General features: G+C 34.3%; 1 protein-coding gene across 4 annotated transcripts in view; it reads right to left on the bottom strand.

Annotated features, from left to right (window-relative positions):
* SLC4A10 (solute carrier family 4 member 10) overlaps positions 1-19312 on the bottom strand; it is a gene marked incomplete at its 5' end in the record, with an annotated part of 301407 nt that overhangs the window by 47409 nt on the left and 234686 nt on the right. For all 4 annotated transcript variants that reach the window (XM_081262039.1, XM_081262041.1, XM_081262040.1 and 1 more), the window contains 4 exons: positions 12482-12727; positions 13114-13247; positions 13841-14015; positions 17017-17117. In XM_081262039.1, the coding sequence (XP_081118165.1) occupies positions 12482-12727; positions 13114-13247; positions 13841-14015; positions 17017-17117 (656 nt within the window). The remainder of the gene's footprint in view (positions 1-12481; positions 12728-13113; positions 13248-13840; positions 14016-17016; positions 17118-19312) is intronic.

Here is a 19312-nt window from a genome sequence, read left to right as displayed (position 1 = left end):
GATTATGTAAAGGTAAAATTTCTAAGCTGATTCTAAGCTGCAAAAGTCTGAGTTAAAGTGTAAAAGACTAGGGCATTGTAAAGCTTCTAGATTGCAAGGCCTGGGCTAAAAAGTAAACAATTCCCCTGCTATCCCCGGAACCTGTAATGTCTGTAAAGTTGTTAGGACAATGCAGGACCTGCTCAGTAAATATCTCCATTGATTCCCTGGTTGTTTAATAGCTAAGGGCTCCAGGTAACATGGCACGTAGGCATCCAGGTCCCAGAACCAATCAGTTTGAATGTGTACCCCACTTAGAAGTGACCAATCACCCCTGCCCAAACTGTTCCCGCCAATGAATGGACTAATCATGTATCAGAATTGTTGTTCAATTTCCCCGCGCCTCATGATGATTTGTTCTGATGTATGCAAAGCCCACCGCCCTCTCCAAAAAGTGTACTTAAGCTCTGCTTGACCTCTGCTCTGGGCTCTGGGCTGCTCTCCCTTCTTGAGTGAGCACAGAGTCCCAACGCGTTGGAACGGATCCCTAATAAAAAAATCCCCCTTGCCATTGCATGAAGCTAGTCTCGTGTGGTCTTTCCTTCTCCGACGTTTCACCGGACCCTTACAATTAGGTGTTAGGTATCATCATTAAACATTACAGTTACCATTGATTATAAGGCAGAAAGGGCAGTATCTGTACTTCACTGATTTTACTTTATTTTACTTCTCCACATTTTTTATAAACACCAATTTAAAATGCCAATAATTTTTACTTGTGATATTGGATCACTTGGCTTAAAATGCACTTTTTACCAAAAACATCCTCTGCTACCCTTTACTACCCACAGAAAAGCATGTGCTCTAAGCCATCTTGTTTATCTAAATGGCTGTAGAGTGATTAGATAAACATTATAATTAAATGCCCTCATCCAGAAGTCTTTGCTTTTGTTTCTAGGCTAATGGAGGTGATCAGTCTTCCTTACACAAGAGAAGCCTGCGGCTGCCTTCTGGAAATGCGGTTTGGTAAAACTCCCTTCAACACTATTACTAATTTTAGTCCGCGGGTTGCAGATGCTCTCCTTTTGCCTTTGTGGTTATTAATAGTACCTTCCTGTGTGCACTGAACAGTAATGGTTCGTGATTCATTTTTTTTTTCAAGCCTCTTTATTGACTAAATTAGCTTCCAGAGTGCTGTGTAGCAAGTTAGGTATGAATATAAGGCATAAAATCAGAAAATCATGACCTATCTGTAAAGTCAAACATAGCTTTAAGATGATTTTGTTTTGTTTCAAAAAGTACTTTGAATTACAAAGAATAACAAAACCACACTACAGAATATATATTAAAATAAAAAAAGAAAAATAAATCTCTGATGGTGTTCCATCATGACTACTATATTTTTTGGTATATTTCTTTCAGTAGTTCTTCTTATGTATAGTTTCAAAATATTTTTATAAGCATACATTTTTCTTTTTAATAACATGCAACGTAGTTTACTTATTCATCTATTATTAAACATTAATTTGTTCTATTCAGATTACTATTTAAATAATACAGTGTCAAGCATTTTACAAAAACACCTATTTCCATATTTCAGATTGTATTCTTTGAGTGGATTTGCTAAGTACCTATACTTTTTTTATTACAGCATTATAGCTATACATATAAGTTGAGTTCATTTTGACAAAATCATACTTGCATGGCATTTGATTTACTCCATTTCAGTTATACTTTTTAAGACATCATTCTGATGTACAGCTGTATCATATCATGAGAAAACTAGCTTTAGCTTTTTAAAAATGTCACATAACTTTGTAAAACACTGCCACAACCAGCTAATACTAAAAACAAACATACTAGCTCCATTAAATTCATGAACTCTCTCATTTGAATTTCATTTCCATACAAATGGCACATCTTCTCCTTAGCCTCTAAATACATAACTCTGGCAATATTTTCTACTCTACACCTCTGGGCACCCTATACCTTTATGTGAGAGCACATAGGTCAACTATAATTAAATATTTATTATACATATAATGCCATGAAGTAAGGACCCATAACAAAATATTTTTGGAAAATGTTTTGTACATCTGCCGCAGTCCGGCTGCAGTAAAATAACCGGGGGGTGACGAGCAACTTGTATAGATTGATACAGCAGGAGTAGGAGCCGTTTATTGTAGGACAGGAGGGGTATTTATACATTCCACACAGCTTATCTTAATTAAAATAAGCTAGATACAGCAGTCAACCAATAAGAAATCTCCACACTTAATGGCTCGCTGGCGTTACTTCACAAACCACTCCCTCTGGCAAAATACCAGGCGCCATCCTGACTTGTTTACAGACTCTAACATACATCAATTACTGTCATATTCATTTGTTAAAACTCATTTAAGGGCACACTTAAAATGGGCTAACTTTATTTTACCTAATGATATTTCAATAATCTTTACTTTAAAAACATAAGTAAATTGTATAATACATTAGGACAGGGCGGGAGAGGTGTTGAAATTTTAGATCAAAAAGTGCATGATTTTGAAGAAAGGGAAAAAAAGAAGCCACATAGGAATCTGAGGAAAGACATTCCAGACCAAAAAAATAGGATAGACAATGTGCAGGCCTACAGGCAGAAACGCCCAAGGAGGTTGAGCAAGCATGTCTGGAGCAGCAGGTAAAGCAGGAGAAGCAAAGGGGACAGGTGGGGCAGTACCCTGCAGGTCACAGGAAGCTAGCAGTGGGCTTTGAGAAGCAGAGTGATCTGTTCTGGGTTTCAAAAGAATGATTCTGTCTGCTTTGAGAGGCTAGTCTGCTTTGTGGAGCCCAGTCTTGAGGTTAGTCTTGTCCCACATATAAAATTGGAGACGGCTGTTAGAAGGCAATTGCTATAATCTAGACCAAAAAAAAAAATATATATATATATATATATATATATATATATATGAAGAAAGGGCAGTAAAAAAAGAAAGTGTCTGAATTCTGCATATTGAGCCATTAGAATCTTCTGGGTAATCTGAATATGTGAGAGAAAGTAGTCAAGAATAAATCTGTATTTATTAGTCTGAAGTCTGAAGAGCTAAAAGAAGGAAAAGCCTGTAAGAGTTTCCTCTCAGAACTCCAAACATAAATAGGACTCAAATATAAGTATTTATTCAGTGAATTGTTTGCTATATCCTCCAAAACAAAATAATATGGACTTGGTGGCTTAAAAGACAGAAGCTTATTTTCTCACAGTTCTGGAGACTTAGAAATCGAAGATCAAGGTATTATCTGGATTGGTTTGCTCTGAAACCTCTCTCCAAGTTAAGCAGAGGACTGCCTTCTTGCTGTGTCCTTACATGGTCTTTTCTCTGTGCAAACACATCTATAGAGTTTCTTAGTAAGTCCAGATTTCCTCTTCTTAGAAGAACACCAGTCAGATTGGATTAGGACACCAAAAATGGGGAGGGGGCTTAATTCATCCCCTAATACTTAGTTATATGATTTCAGAATGGGTAGGAACATCCCTGCTAGCCCCTTAAAGTCTTCTTTTATAATTGAAAAGAAAATTCTACCATGGACTATTTATTTATTTAGATATCACAATGCGAAAAATTTTGGAAGAAATAAAACTAGCCTCAATCAATTCTAGAGAAAGTTCTGATAGACTGTGAAGACTCCTATGTAATGAAGAAATGAGTGACATAATGGGATGAGTAGAAGAGAACTGGCCTGTACACAAACTTTATTGATACTGCCAATGACCATTCATTTTTAGAACATATTTTGTGACACTTCACATGATATTTGAATAGTCTTGGAGAAAAAGTATTAGTAATTTGGTGATTAGCATATTAAAATGTTGTACTTGCAACTGAGAGCTATAATATAAATGTCTTTCTTTTACAGAATTGTATAAATATATATACAATATGTATTTATATGATATTTTCCTCTATGTTACAACAAATATAAAACACATAAACTTATATTATAAAGAATATAACACCCTATGTTATAAAAATGGCATTTTATAAAAAAATTTAAGCTACCTGAATTTGACTGGTTCTATAAATATCTAGTAAATATAGTGTTCAGAGCAATTAAAATATTAATTTCCATAGTTAAATATAAATGTTTCTTCCACTAATAGAAGTTATTGAAATGTCTCTAAACATGACTAATACAATCAGGTTGTAGCTGTGACACTTGAAACATCCAGCAAAGCCAAGATGAATGTATGTATAATGCATCCACATTTTCCATGAACAAGAAAAATTTGCTAGAAATGTCCCAGTAGGAATGGCAGTTACTTTGAATGAAATTATCAAATTTTATACAAAGTACCAATATTGGCATTACATTAATTTCATAAAGAATCTGTGGCAATTTGCCCAATCAACAGGTAAGATAAAGTTCATTAATGGAAAGAGATCATGCCATCTAATTAGAAAAAAAATTACATTAAAAAACTGAGTTTTCACTGTGCTTCATTTAATTATCAGTAAATCATAAGTCATTAAAACCTGTTCCATAAGACAGGCCTTATCTGCTCCACAAGATTTCAGTAAATATAAAGTAAAATAATCAAAGGGACTTTGAAAATAAAAAGTACTATTTTCTTTGAAATTAAAATATGAGGTCTGAATTTATTTTAACTGATACTTTATAAATAAATAGCTAGATAATTACCACAGCAATGGTTCATAACTCTTATAACTACATATTTCTATCTAATCTGTCAACTATCTATAGACTTTCATTATTTGTTCTGTTTTTCATTTACAATGAATTTTAAGGATATAAAAATCCAGTGAAATTGTTGTATGAATATTTTTATTACAAATACTTGCTTTTAAAAAATAAACTGTGTTGACGATTTAAATTGCTTTACTTTATGGTTCAGAAACAGTGCTTTAAAAGAAAATTTTAAATTCCAGCAGTTGAAAGAAATACTAAAAAGTCGGATAGACTCAAAAATTATGCCCCAATGTATCTCACAAAGGTAAGGATGAGGAATACAGGTTTGTTTTTATTTTCCAGTAATGCCCAAAGACATATATTAAACAAACTTTCCTGAAAAATAAAGGCAAAAAACCTTCCTATAACTTCTTTTATCAGCTAATTGAATCTCCACTTTTTCTATTTTAGGTACTTTGACTTCATCTTGCATGAAAAGTTCATTCAAGGATGATGTGACAGTGCTCCATACTCAGGACTCAGGTACTGTTCTCAGTAGGTGGCCGTTGCCAAAGATGGCTGGACACAGGATCAGGTCTTGAGTACAAATCAGGTCTTGAGTACCCCCCGTAGGAGTTGAGACTACACAATTTACTAACTAGAGTTTTATATCCTTTTTTGGCAGGAGCAGGGATATCGTAGCCAATCCATGTTATCTGGATTACCTTTAATTTGACCAGTACATTTCAGTAATACTGACTAACAAGTCAGTAATTATGTCCACAGAAATCCATTTTTGACATTCAGCAGAACCTCATTGTTGGCTGAGATGTGGCTAACAGCCACAGGGTTTGTAGGAGCTTTTGCTAGAGTACAGCTTTTGCTTTAACACTAGCTGTACTTTGTTCAGAGCATAGCTGCCCATGACTAACATACACATTCTCACAGTGTCTGTGCTGAGGTATTTTAATGTAAATTAAAATATTATTCCATTTCACTTTAAATATTTCAGAATATATCCTTAAATCTAGGTCAATTCAAGAAGCAAAGAGAAATTGGGTCAGTACTTCATAGACTGTCACCTCTGAGAACCATCATCACATCTTACCAAAATATGGTTCTATATTTTAGCCATTCAGTATATCTTTATGCAATAAATCAGGAAATCACTGATTCCTGCTTAGCATTCTCCTTTCAACATTGGATATTCATGTAAATTACTGCCTTTTTGTTGATATTTAACAAGAATAAGAAATACTAGTAGATAATTATATTTAAAATCTATAATTCAAAACTATAGTAATATAGAAGGAAAACAGTAATTGAAAATGGATCTAAAGAGTAAATTTGACAAAGGCTATCAGTATTCTACCTTTCTGGAAGCGGATAGACAAAAAGATAAAAAAAAAATTAGGGACAGTATCACTGAAACAGTGAATATAAACTACTCTGCTGGATACACTGCTATTGGAAACAAGATTTATCATTAAAATAAGATTGAGTTCATGTAATACTTAATGCAAAAGAATGTAACTAGAACCTCTATCCCTCATCATATGAAAAAACCAACTCAAAATGAACTAAATATCTAAATATCAGACCTGAAACTATGAGCCTCCTAGAAGAAAACTGAGAAATGCTTCAGGGCATGGAAACGGGCAAGTGTTTTTTGGATAAGATCCCCAAAGCACAGTAAATGAGAGCGAAAATAGAATTCATCAATCTGAAAAGCTTTGGGGCAGCAAAAAACAATCAACAGAGTGAAGAGATAATCTATAGAATGGGAAAAAATGTTTGCAAACTACCCATCTGACAAGATGTTAATACCAGTAAAGAACTCAAACGACTCAATATCGAAACAAACACATAATCCAATGAAAAATGCACAATAGATCTAAATAGATGTTTTTTCCCCAAAGAAAACAATACAAATGTGAATAGATACAAGAAAAATTCTTAGCAGTAAAAAATCATTAGGGAAATGCAAAACAAAACCAAAATGAGATGTAATCTCACCCCAGTAAGAATGGCTATTATCAAAAAAACTAAAAATAATAGTTGATGTGGAGAAAAAAGAATCCTTTCATACAGTAAATGAGAGGGTAAATTAGTACAGATGTTGTAGAAAACAATATGCAGGTTCTTTGAAAAATCAAAAGCACAAGTACCATATGATCCAGCAATCTCACTACTGGGTATGTATCCAAAAGAAATAAAACCAGTCTGTCTAAAAGACATATGCACTGCCATGATTATTACAACATGATTCACAAGAGCCAAGACATGAAGACAACTTAATGTCCATAAACTAATGAATAGATAAAGAAAATGTGATATGTATATACAATAGAATATTGTTCAGCCATGAAAGAGAAAGTTCTTTGTGACAACAGGAATAGAACTAAAGGTCATTATGTTAAGTAAAATAAACCAGGCATAGAAAGAGACAAGTACTGCTTGATCTCACTCTTACGTGGAGTCTGAAACAGTTGATGTCATTGAAGTGGAGAGTAGAATAGTGTTACCAGAGGCTAGGTAGAGTGTGTATGGGTGGTGGGGAGATGGCAAAATGTTGATTAATGTGTACTAAATCATAATTGGATAGGAGCAAGAAGTCCTGAAGTTCTATCAAGAATGAAGTTGGTTGTTAGAGGTTTGTTTACTCAGTGTACTTATTTATTTGATTTTAAGGCATCAGATAATCAACCTTCTTAAATTTAGCTTTTTTGGAGGGGGAAAAACTTTATGTCAATATGTATATCAAGCTTAAGAAGCATGTTCAGAAATGTAAAAACATGAATAAACATGCTCATATCATATGTGCTAATTGTTTTGCAGGTAGAGAACGCAAAGGTGCACATAGTAGTCCTGGGCCTGCCATTATGGGGATCAAACTAGTGAAGGCACATAGACATTACTCAAACACATAACGATATAATTATAAATTATGCTGCAAACCATTCTGAATTAATTTAGTTGATATACATCTAAAAATGTGATTTTAGAAAGTTGAAGTGCAGAGGTTACCCTAAATGTACTTTATGCTTTATTTTTTTACTTTTTATTTTTCAAGTCCTAAAAGGTCCATGAGCCATAAAAACTTCTCTTTCATGTTCTTTCTTCCCGATCCCTGATCAGTTTTTGAAGTACTGCAAATTTTAGTCCTGCTTCACTGGGTTCTCCCAGATGATTTCTCCATCATATTGGCACCTTGTCCAAATTTTCAATCAGAACTAACTTTCTGATATAGGTTTATACATCTTTATTTCATATTAAGAATCTCATAATCTGTCAAATTTATTCAAAGTTTCTGGATGAAATTTTTATGATAATACTAAAGATAATGTAAACTAGCACAATTGTCTTTACTTGTCCAACAAGACAGGCCAGGTTATGTCAACTATTTTGCAACATGATTAGTTAATAAATATGTATTAAGCATCACTTGACCATGTCAATAGTATTATGCTAGTAATATGGGGTATAAAATTGTTACATGTTTTGTACTTTACAGGAGACTCAAATCTACTTGGAGAAGAGAAAACGGATATTAAATATCATCATTTATTCAAAACAGATCACTATCCTGGATTATGTAGAGGGCTGAATAAAGTATTGGAGAAAACAAGAGAGGAAAAAAAATAGCACATCACATAGTAGTGAGATCACTCCTTTGACATCTTGATAATTGTTATATTTTATTTAACTCTAATCTACATGTATATGGAAACTAGAGTAATAGACCTTGCACTTTGCTTTGACCCAACCATTTGCAAAACATCCATATATCCTTAATCTTTCTTTAACTAGCCATATTTGAGAACTTTAGATTATTATTATACACTGAAGGAACATTTCATCTTACACAAGCAGAACATTTTATTCTATTTTTGCCATTTCTGAAAAAAATCAAAGCAAAGAAGAAAAATTATTCACTTAAACTCATTACTTATTTCTAACTTGACATATTCAGTTTGATCGTCTGGTATAATATATATATTCTCAAAACTAAATAGATTATCTTGACACTTGCTTTTGGCACAATGAAAGGAAAGTGTGCATCTTCAAATGTAAGGTCTACATATTATCACATTATGAGGTTAAGATGCCAGAGGAACTAGAAAAGTATTTTTTTTTACAAATCAAAAACATTTTGTTATTTGATTGGTAAACTATGAATTTAAGGAAATCTGCATATAGCAGGCCCATTTACAAAGAATATCTGAAATGCAGATCCTGAACATGATGGCTTTTCCCCCAATATCTTACACCTCAATAAAACATATGACATATTAGAGCTTATATATACAATTATAGGTATATTCAGTTTACAAAAATTGCAATCTCAGATATAGTATGTTCAGGCTATAACATTTTCTAATAATTTTTTTCTAATAAAATTTGTGAAAGCATGAATCCAACAACATCTGAAGCAGAAACTTTAGATGGGCATTAGGATAATGACACTTAAAATTTATTAATATGAAAAGGTCAGAACAAGCAAGCAACTACAAGTGTAATAGGAACTTCATGAAACATTAAATGTTTTCTGCAAGTATGCAATACATTAAAATGGTGTTATGAGCAATGACTTTTGTATTTTATTTAATGCACATAACTAAAAGTATACTAATAAATATATGTATACATAACAAAAATAAAGATTGATTTTGCTTCTCCAGAAAGCAAGTAATGGCATTTCCTGATCAAATGCATGTACACAATATGAAAATCTGTCCAGTCCAGAACATGAATTGCTAATGACACACGTGTGACATCATTCTTAATCAGAAGCAAGGAAGTCATAGGGTAAAAACCAAAGTTAGGAACCAATACAGTGAGGGTATCGGCCAGCACAACATTCCCCAGAGAGACCTATTATTCTACTTCTGCTACAAACATTTCAGGTGCCAGATGACAAGAAAATCTCACTGCCCCTCAGGTTTATCCAGTCTCTCCACTCCTTCTACCTCCCTAACTTTGATGAAGAGGGGCAATGTGATGCAGACCAGGACCCATTCATGCTCAGTCTTCAAATAATTAGATTTCAGATGCCCACACTGATCCAAGTGAAACTTTAACTTATAAAGATCCCTTTTTAAAAAGCAGAGTTGAAAATAACATGAATATTGGAGCCCACTCCTGTTCTGAATATCAGGATAGGCAGGGACCACAGACACATAAAGCTATTTTGCATCTCATATTATCTTCTGAACATCTGTCTTATTTAACCCCACTGTTTGTCTGAATCTCATGCCTTTTTGAATTCCTGGAAGGTTTCACCCATGTTTGTTCACTCTCTCTCCATCATCTCTCTTTCTTTCTGTTATCTCTATTTTCTCACTTTCTAACTCTTCTATCACGAAGTTCCCTTCACTGATCACATTGTCCTTCCCAGAAGGCATTCTATTTCTCATTTTGTTTGACATCAAAATGTCCTATGAATGTATTCTTTACTTCTTAATCCCTCTGTTTTTTGTTGTTATTCTTGTTTTTAGTACTGGGAATCTAATCCCAGGGCACTTAACCACTGAGCTACATCCCAGCCCTTCCTGTTTTTGTTTTGTTTTGAGACAGGGTCCCACTAAAGTTGCTTTAGACTTCACTGGGTTGCTGAGGCTGGCCTTGAACTTTTGATCCTCCTGTCTCAGCCTCCTGAGCCACTGGGAATACAGGCACGTGCCTACATCCTGGGCTCTACCTAATCTCTTCTTAATTTCTTTAACTGCCTTCTTGTGCTGCCTCCTCTCTTAATCCAGTACTATTTCTTAATGTTAACAATGATCTCTTTTCAAATCCTTTTTCTTATTATGTTTAATCTCCATGCCACTGTCCTATCTGAATATTTTTTCATCCATTTGTGTCTCTTGCCTTCTACAACCTGACCTCACCCAGTGGTTTTCTCTTTAGCTGACATCTCTGATACTTCTTACTTTTTTTTTTTTCATCTATTGACTTACAATTTTTTTCATTCTTCTTCCCTCAAGCTGTGAACATTATCCAGGGCTCAATTCTTCTTTTCTAACTTCCTCTTTTCTAGATAAGGGGATATTAAACTGGTCTCTCAGTCTGAAGTCCTTGAAAAGCTGCCACTGAGGCTGACAGAACAGCCAGAAGGGTGGGTAATTGGTGCCTTCCCACCTCTTCAAATAAAACCATTCTGCTTTTACCTATTTTATTTGTTATACATCATTTCTTTTGGAGTGCTAATTTGTTCATTTTTCGGATTGGTGTACTAAATTATGTCAAAGTAATAAAACCTAGATTTTGTTTTGTGTTTTACCACTATCCATCTGACTTCAGACAAATATTTTAAAGCTTCAGTGAATCTCGAACATTCACGCACTCTGTCTGAACCACTTTCCTGCCCTATTCCTCGGCTCTTTCTAACCCCTATTGATTTTTTTTATTCTATGGACTTCCTCTAGAAAGGCTTTTCTGAACCCCAAATCTGGGTGAGATACTCTTCTGAGGTAGTACCACAGCATTCTGCACCAATGTCTTAACACAGCACTCATCTCATCATGTTATCTGTCTCTGGTGCCTTGTAAACTGGAAACTCCTGCAGGACAGAATATCTTTTTTCATGATTTCCCCAGCACCTAGCATAGTACCTGTATCAGTTTGAAAAAATCCTACTGGAAAGAATTTAATATCCCAACAAAGATAACTAGAATCAGGTATACTGCTCTCTTTTTAAGTAAAGATAAATGAAAAGGCATGTATCAATTTTATCCCTGGTTCTGGTTAATTGCTCTTACAATCTGCCTCTTTCTGAGTGTCCCAGACACCTACTCTTATTCCCTTCTTAATACTATTCATACTATTTTATTTATTTTTATTGGAAAGTTATTTTACTTTACCCCTTTGGTTCTTGTCTAAAAATAGGGATGCATGCATTGTTTAATTTATCTCTAAAAACCAAGAAAAAGTTAAAGAACCATTTTATTTTCAACACTGTATCATTAGATAATTGTATCATTAGATCATTCTTAACAAAATTATAACATTCAACAACTAGTAGTAAATAAAGACTCAAGAAACTTGAGGCCACATCTAAGCAGTTCAAAGGAAAAATACTGGTGATTGATGCAGAAGTTATAAGTGTCTCAGAAAGAATATATTGCTTCAAATACTTGCTGTATACAAATCTATATGTAAGTGCAATAGAAAATTCTAGAATTAAATGAAAGAGTTATTTAATGGCCACATATACTCTACAGGAACAATCTGAGAAAATTCCAACTGCTGGTATAACAAAACTAGAAAGAGCAATAGGTACAATCTCATCTTTAATCCTCAACGATAATATAATTCAGTGAGTAATTCCGGAGTATTTCTACCACGAATGCCATATACTACAATAATTCATTTCAGTGATTTTCACTTACATTTTTATCATATTTTCAAACATCAATCTAACACAAATTCAGTGAGTTTCTTTTACCTCATTGCTTTATGTCTGAAATCTTAGATTTTCAATACTATGTTATAATACATTGAAAAGAACTTAAAAGAAAACCAAAATAACACATATTTTCCAAAGTCAAAATCAATGTAAATTAAAATTGACTTGTTTTCTTATCTACTTATTTTAGGGACTACTTGAGAAATAGAAATTTCAGAAGATATTCTTGGCAGAAATGGTATAATAAACTCAATAATCAGATGAGTGACTAATTAATTGACTTTTAGAATCCTATTAAACTCTGAAAGTCCAGGATGTAGGTCATGAATCAATTTAAGGCATAGCTTCTGATGAGTAAGTTCCTCATATTATAACAATGACAATATTTGTGAAAAGAAAAGTTCCACAGACAACAGGGCAAATGGTACTTACGCATATTGTGTCAGCAGTTCCAAATCATTATGCATGTTGATTGGATATGCTTCACTGAGTTCAAACAGCTTCTCTAGAGCCTCATAAATGAAAATGATACAAATCAGAGAAGCAAAAGCTTCTTCAGTAAACCGGGTGATATAGCAGACGAGGGAACTGGCATCAGTGGCCACAAGTATGATACATAATGTTGCAGTCCAAAGTCCAATACTGGCTCTTAAAGATAAGTATGATAGCCCATATTCTCTAGGAGGAACAAAAGGAAATAATAGTGGGAAGAAGGTCATTTTACAGCCTGCCACCATTTTAAATAAGTAGAAATAAGCCTAATTCAATAAGCTTCATATCCCCAGTAATGAAACTGAAGACTCTGTCTAAAGGGAACAACTCAGGGACAAAACTAAAAGAGGTTCCTCAGTGCTTAGAACTGAATCTTAGTTTTTATTAACATTATAAAACAATATGCATAAGCCTTTGACTTTCCCTCTGTTTCCACTGAGACAGAAATGACAAACTGGATCAACTCAGCTGCTTCCAACTTTCTCAACAGACCTTCAAAATTGATGTTAGGAGAAGAATAAACACACTAAAGAAAAAGAGAGGGACTGACGGTCAGAGTATGTAACACTTACTTGCAAAATTTAAACAAAATCTTTTCAAACACCAAAACTGGTCCTGTACTGCCTAATATGGTAAGAGGTTGTCCACCAAAGAGAGAATAGGCTATCCCGGTCATGGATGCTCCAAAGAGAGATTCGATTGCACTCTGTGTAAAGATATAAATGTTTCCATTACCTAAGATGTACAGGTGGCCATTGAAACTAGTTAGGAAATGTTTAAAATACACAGGTTCATTCTTTTTTTCTTCACTTTGCGAAGCCTGGCAACTCTGGGCAGAAGGTAGGATAGGAGCATGGGAATGAGCCAAGAGGGGCAAAAATGAATGGTAACAAATGGGAAGTGTCCTCTCTACCTTCCTGCCTCACTTGTCTCTTACCTCACAGAAAGTTTGAACATATTTAGAAATAGTGTCTAGACAGAAACATGGCTCAGATATATTAGAAATGGACTTGAGAGGTAAGAACCAGAGCTTAAAACTGGCCTGGTACTGGGGACAGGGATCAAGGGGATCAGACAGAAATCTCATGTAGGACTCAGAATTAGTTATTCTGAGATACACTATTCCTAGTTTACCAGTTCCCCACTACTTGTCCAGAAAAGTCATATATGAGTTTTATTAGTCACACCACACTTTAAATTTCTCCTTATATCAGAATCCAATATTAAAGGCTCACTTATCTTACTATCAATCTTACAAACAAATCAAGTTTCAAAGTTCAGAGAAAACATAATACATACTATACGACCTTCAGTTGCTTCTCCCAGCAGTCCTCCAAATGTGATGACAGGAGACATACAGGCGCAGTAGAGAAACAGAAAAGATGCTAAGCACTGCAGGCTGAAAGCATCTCTGAAGTCACTCCAGAAGAATGGAGCTTTTCTTTTGATATCTAAGATAAGTCCCCCAAAAATCCTAGGACATGGGGGGAAACACAATAGTGAAACCCAAATATATAAAAAAAAAAATTATAGAAGTGCTCACTTGCTTTGTTGCCAGGCCACAGTATACGTTTTCCATCAGCAGAGTTGAGACCCACAATAACCTGCTACGTTATGTTATCATGATCTATAGGGATGGCTTTGCACCACTATGTTATCTCAATTCTTAACCAAATACTGTGTCAAAAGCTAAAAATCCAAGACTCTTTCAAGGCTATTCATCAATCAACATTCAAATATTGGGATTCAAGGATTACTCTACTCTCTGTGCCATTTCTATATCAACCTACTCCATTCTAAACTCAGGCCTACCACTCTCAAACATTGGCAATATTTTGTAATTGCTTACATTCCATTTAACATAACAGAAGTGAAGGGAGGGAGGGTTAACTGACTTTTGTACACACCAATACTGAACATCACCTTAGAGAGAAAATGCAGCGTTTTACCATGGCTTCACTTACCTAGTCTCTCTGGAAAAAAATAAAAATAAAAAGTCCCTCACCACATAATGTTCCAAACAGACATCTAAATGGCCTTGTGTTGTGCATAACAGCAATACTTAATAGAGACAGATAGATTCAAGGCTTGTTGGTATTTTTAGGAAACTAAAGGACAAACTGATAATAACTGAACTGGATAAATATAATTTTGATCCACTATTGCCTGAACATGTCCCAACATCTATCAAGATCCCAGTAGGTATAATTCCATACAAATATACCCCAAACCCACACTGGAACACTTAATAAAAAAATTTTGGCAAGGATCTATTAAATTATGAAATGATGCTTAAAGTTTGAGAACTATATTTTTTACTCTATTAGGAATGAGAACACTAATAAACATTAATGTTAGGTATTTTAATTCTTTGAAATTTAATAATGATATTCAGACTTAACATTGATTGCTGAAAGATCTGTGTGCTTCATGGAATAAAGATGTGATAGTAAACTGAGTAAAACCACATTGAAGTTCCCACATGAAAATTTATGGTGAAAAACCTCATTATATTCCAAAGTTATGTCAGTATGCTAAATATACTTGGATCATACAAAAATGTCAAACTTTTGTTATTCATTTTATGAATAGGATTATTCATTTGGCAGTCTTAGAATCATCTCAAAAGTAATTGTTCTCTTGAGAAGTAAATTCTAGTTGGCCTTGGAAGATGTATATATTCAGAATTACTGAAAATTTGACTATTTTCTCTAACTTCCTTGACCTGATGTAAACAAATAGTTTCATATTAATAACTATTTTATGATTATGTGAGCACAGAATTACTGCTTTCCTAGTGATTTCTTCCATCAGAAGAGGGTTGAAAAGAATAAAGTTTTAATTGAGGGAAAAAAAAGGACATTGGAAACTCAGAGAAGCTTGTCTGTGAAATTTATACACCTTAGGTTCCTCTGCCTGTGTCTGTCAAAATATATGCATATTTAATTTTGAATAATTTTTTAAAAGCTCACCTTAGGTTCCTCTGCCTGTGTCTGTCAAAATATATGCATATTTAATTTTGAATAATTTTTTAAAATTTCTGAATTCTTTGTTAAGTCACAAACAGCGTTACTCTATTGGACTAAGCATTCATTTATGATTTATATGCTACCTAATCCCAAAAAAGAATTTGAGGTGGTTATAAGCTATTAATTAGTAATTAATATATAGCTATTTGATATTATTTATATCTATTTATATTATACCATTGGCTTCGAATTAATTAGTTATTAGAGCATACATTAGTCTGACTAGCTATTAAATAACTGTAATAAATGTGCTTTTAGCATTTTTAATTAAAAATCTAAATCCGGAAGTGGGAATTCATTACAGAGAACAGTGCAAGAGCAGCCCAGATGTACACCAGCAACTCCAGGAGAGCAGATGAGTAATGGATACTTCAAGTCATGTCAGCAACAGAATCTGTGGAAGAACTCTGGAGAAGCGAAGATACCGGATATTGGTGACCTGGGAGGATTTAGGAAGCAGTAAGGAAAAGTGAACTCGAAAAAAATCTAAGCTAAGTGGTATGTTACACCTGAGAGAGAAAGAAAAAAATACCACCAAAAATAAAAGGACTGCATTTGAAAGTATGAAAGTGAACAGAATGAGTTACAAAGCTTCCACTGATGGGAGAAAGAAAAAAAATTAAACCATCTCAAATTAGGTATCGAGCCTAAGGAAGATGTTAAAGGACATTTCCTCAGAGACAAAACATAGATGAAGGGAAAGAACACAAGAGAATTAAGATGCACAGAGTCGTCAGGAACTGGAAAGCCAGCTTAGAGGACACATTGCAAGCAGTACAGAAAATGGCCTTGAGGGGCGGGGGCACCAGTCCTGTGGGGCCTTTGCAATTGCCTTTAATTATAGTGGAGGCTGTACACACAAATTCCCTGAAGACAGACCCACCCAAGGGTTTCTGATTTTCTGCTCACACATTGCTTGGAGAGAGACAAGCTGTCAAAAAAACATAAAGCACCATTTTATGAAATAAATTGAAGCTTTCATCTCTTCAAAGATGTGTGATTAGAAAAATAAATCATATAGCTCTTTCAAATCACAGCCATAAAAATAACAAGTACCATTATATACATCCTGCTTGCATTTAATGAGATAAGGTCTACAAGACTGAATTATTGGTATTTAGTTTCATCTCCATCTTGAACTTGAAGCTTTCAACAAGCTCTTTTGGAAGAGTCAATTGACAGTTTTCTTATTCATTCACAGGATCTGTGAATGCATATGCACATATGAAAGATTAGGTAAGATAAAATGAGATGGTGTATCCATTGTTCTGATTTAACACTAATGATAATCATTAGTAACTTCAGAGAAATCAAATAATTGACATTTTCACCCCCAAATAGTACTAAAAGTATGAAATAAATTAGATCTCAAAATAACAATTCCTGACAGACAAGAATGATATATCATTTGCTCCTTGAAGTCCCATACAAGTGATTTTCACTCACCTTCCAGTTCGCTGGAGTTCAGGTCCATTATGTCCCCCATGAGGCTCAGGTTCCCCATGAGCTGCTGTTCCATTTGGTACAGCAGGAATCTTCCTCTTTTCCTGCAGGAAGTTTTTGTTTTTGTTGTTTGTTTTGTTTTGTTTTAATTCCAGGTGTTAATTGCAAATAACAGTAAAGCAATAAGCAGAGTGGCTAAGAACACAGGTTGTATGACTTATAGTCTGCTTGACCTCTGAAAAGTTATCTAGCCTCCTAAAGATTTAGTTCCCTCCTCTATTTATTGGTGGTAACAATAATACCTATCTTATAGTATCACTGAGCGAATTAAATGAGGTAATGGGCATTTATTTATTTATTCTTTCCATTAATGTATATTCTGTGCCTAATGTGTGTCATTCATTGTTATTAACGCTGGAGTTGCAAAGGTAAGCAAGAAAAGACATCCTAAGAGCTATGGATATAGCTCAGGGGTAAAACACTCACCTAGCATGCCCATTTTCCTGGGTTTGATCACCAGACCATAAAAGAGAAAGAGAGAAAAGAAGGAGGCAGAGGTAGAGGAGGCAGATGAAGGAAAAAACTAAAATAAAAAGCATTCTATTGATGGGTATACAATAAACTTGTAACATGAGGTAAATATAGGAGCTACAAAGAAAAGTGAAATACTGGAAAAAGAGAAAGACAGGTTGATGGGGTAGGCTAGAGTAAGAAGGTGTTAGGCATGGTGGTGTTCTATGCATGGCATAGTTTGTTCAATAAACACTACTATCTGTTAATTTTAAATTGTATTTCCCTCCTTAATTATAGCTAATATCTTGTACCCAAGGAATAATTGATAAGGCTTTCTGACTCATATACCCAAACATTATTATAAAAGAAAGCATCTAATTGAACCAGTGACAAATTAATGGAAGTTTATGTATTATTTTCCCTTGTTATTTTCTCTCCTTTTTTCAGGGAAAGAAATAAAAAAAAAAACTGGAAAGCCCTATACATAATCCGACCATGTACAGTACACCAATGAGTTCAAAAGCACTTGAAAAGATAGTTTAAAAAAATTAAGTGGTACAATTAAAAATTGTACTTGAATGCCATTCCAAAATAGTATAAATGTGAAACACAAAAGTGACTTATCAACTGGTCTATGCACAATGGGAAATTTAGAATGGTTCATGTTTAAAACATGAGAAAAACAGATTTTTGTAATGAGCACAATAGAGAACAGTTCATTGCTTAATATTTTTACATTTTCCCTGGGCATGTGAATAGATACAATGAGGCTAAAGTATGAATATAAAATATCTATCAACTGATGAAAATGTCTTCACAGGTAAATAGGATACATTTAAGATTATTGAGTTGATAGTATGTTATATGGTAATAAAAAAAGATATAATACAGAACAAAGGGATGTAAAAGTGGTCCTCAAGATCTACTTCCTAATTACCTAGGGAAATTTTCCATAACACCTACCAGTATTAGAAAGCAAGTGATAACATTTGGTCTTCTGGGAAAACTATCCCTTCTGGATAAGTTAAATCATCGTTTTACAGTTTTTAAAAAGCCATACATTGATGAAAATAAATGATAAATCATGAAAGATATTAATCATTCTAAAGTACATGTTTCCTCAAAGAGAAAGGAAAATGGCATTTGAAAAAAATGTAATGTGTATGAATAATACCAATACTTATTCTGAAGAAAATATAGAAAATGTGGAAGAAGAAACATATAGGGCAGAGTTGGGGGGGTCTGGGGTATGTGGTGGGTAGGTGGAAGTTTGGCTATAATAAGTAGAGGGGTCAGGCAGGCTTGGTGACAAAGGCTCATTTGTGAAGAACTTGAAGGAGATAAGGGCATTGGCCATGAGATAACCAGGAGATATCCAGATAAAAAGAACAGTCAGTGGGGCAGTCATAATGGGGAGAGTGGCTGGAGAGCTTGAAGAACAGGAGCAAGGAGATCTTGTTGGTTGAGAGAAATGAGAAAAGAAAAAAGTGGCAGAAAGACATTTCAGATGTAAAGAGAAGCCAGATAGTGTATATTATTGTCCGTTGTAAGGGTCTGGCTCTTGTTCTCAGTGAAATGAACATTTGAGGAAAGGAGTGGCATAACAGAACTTAAGTTACTTTGGCTGCTATGTCAAGAACAGATTCTAGAAGCCCAGGGATAAAACAACGAGCCAACCAGTTAGGAGGTTATTTCAGTAATCCAGGAGATGATGGCAGGATGAACCAGGGTTGTAGCAGTAGTAGTAGTGAAAAATAACATAATTATGGATAAATGTTGAATGTTA

The sequence above is a fragment of the Spermophilus citellus genome, assembly GCF_964194105.1.
Source record: "Spermophilus citellus genome assembly, chromosome: 11".
In the NCBI taxonomy this organism is placed as follows: Eukaryota; Metazoa; Chordata; class Mammalia; order Rodentia; family Sciuridae; genus Spermophilus; species Spermophilus citellus.
The sequence above is the reverse complement of the archived record's forward strand: the minus strand, read 5'-3'. Positions and strand labels throughout refer to the sequence as shown.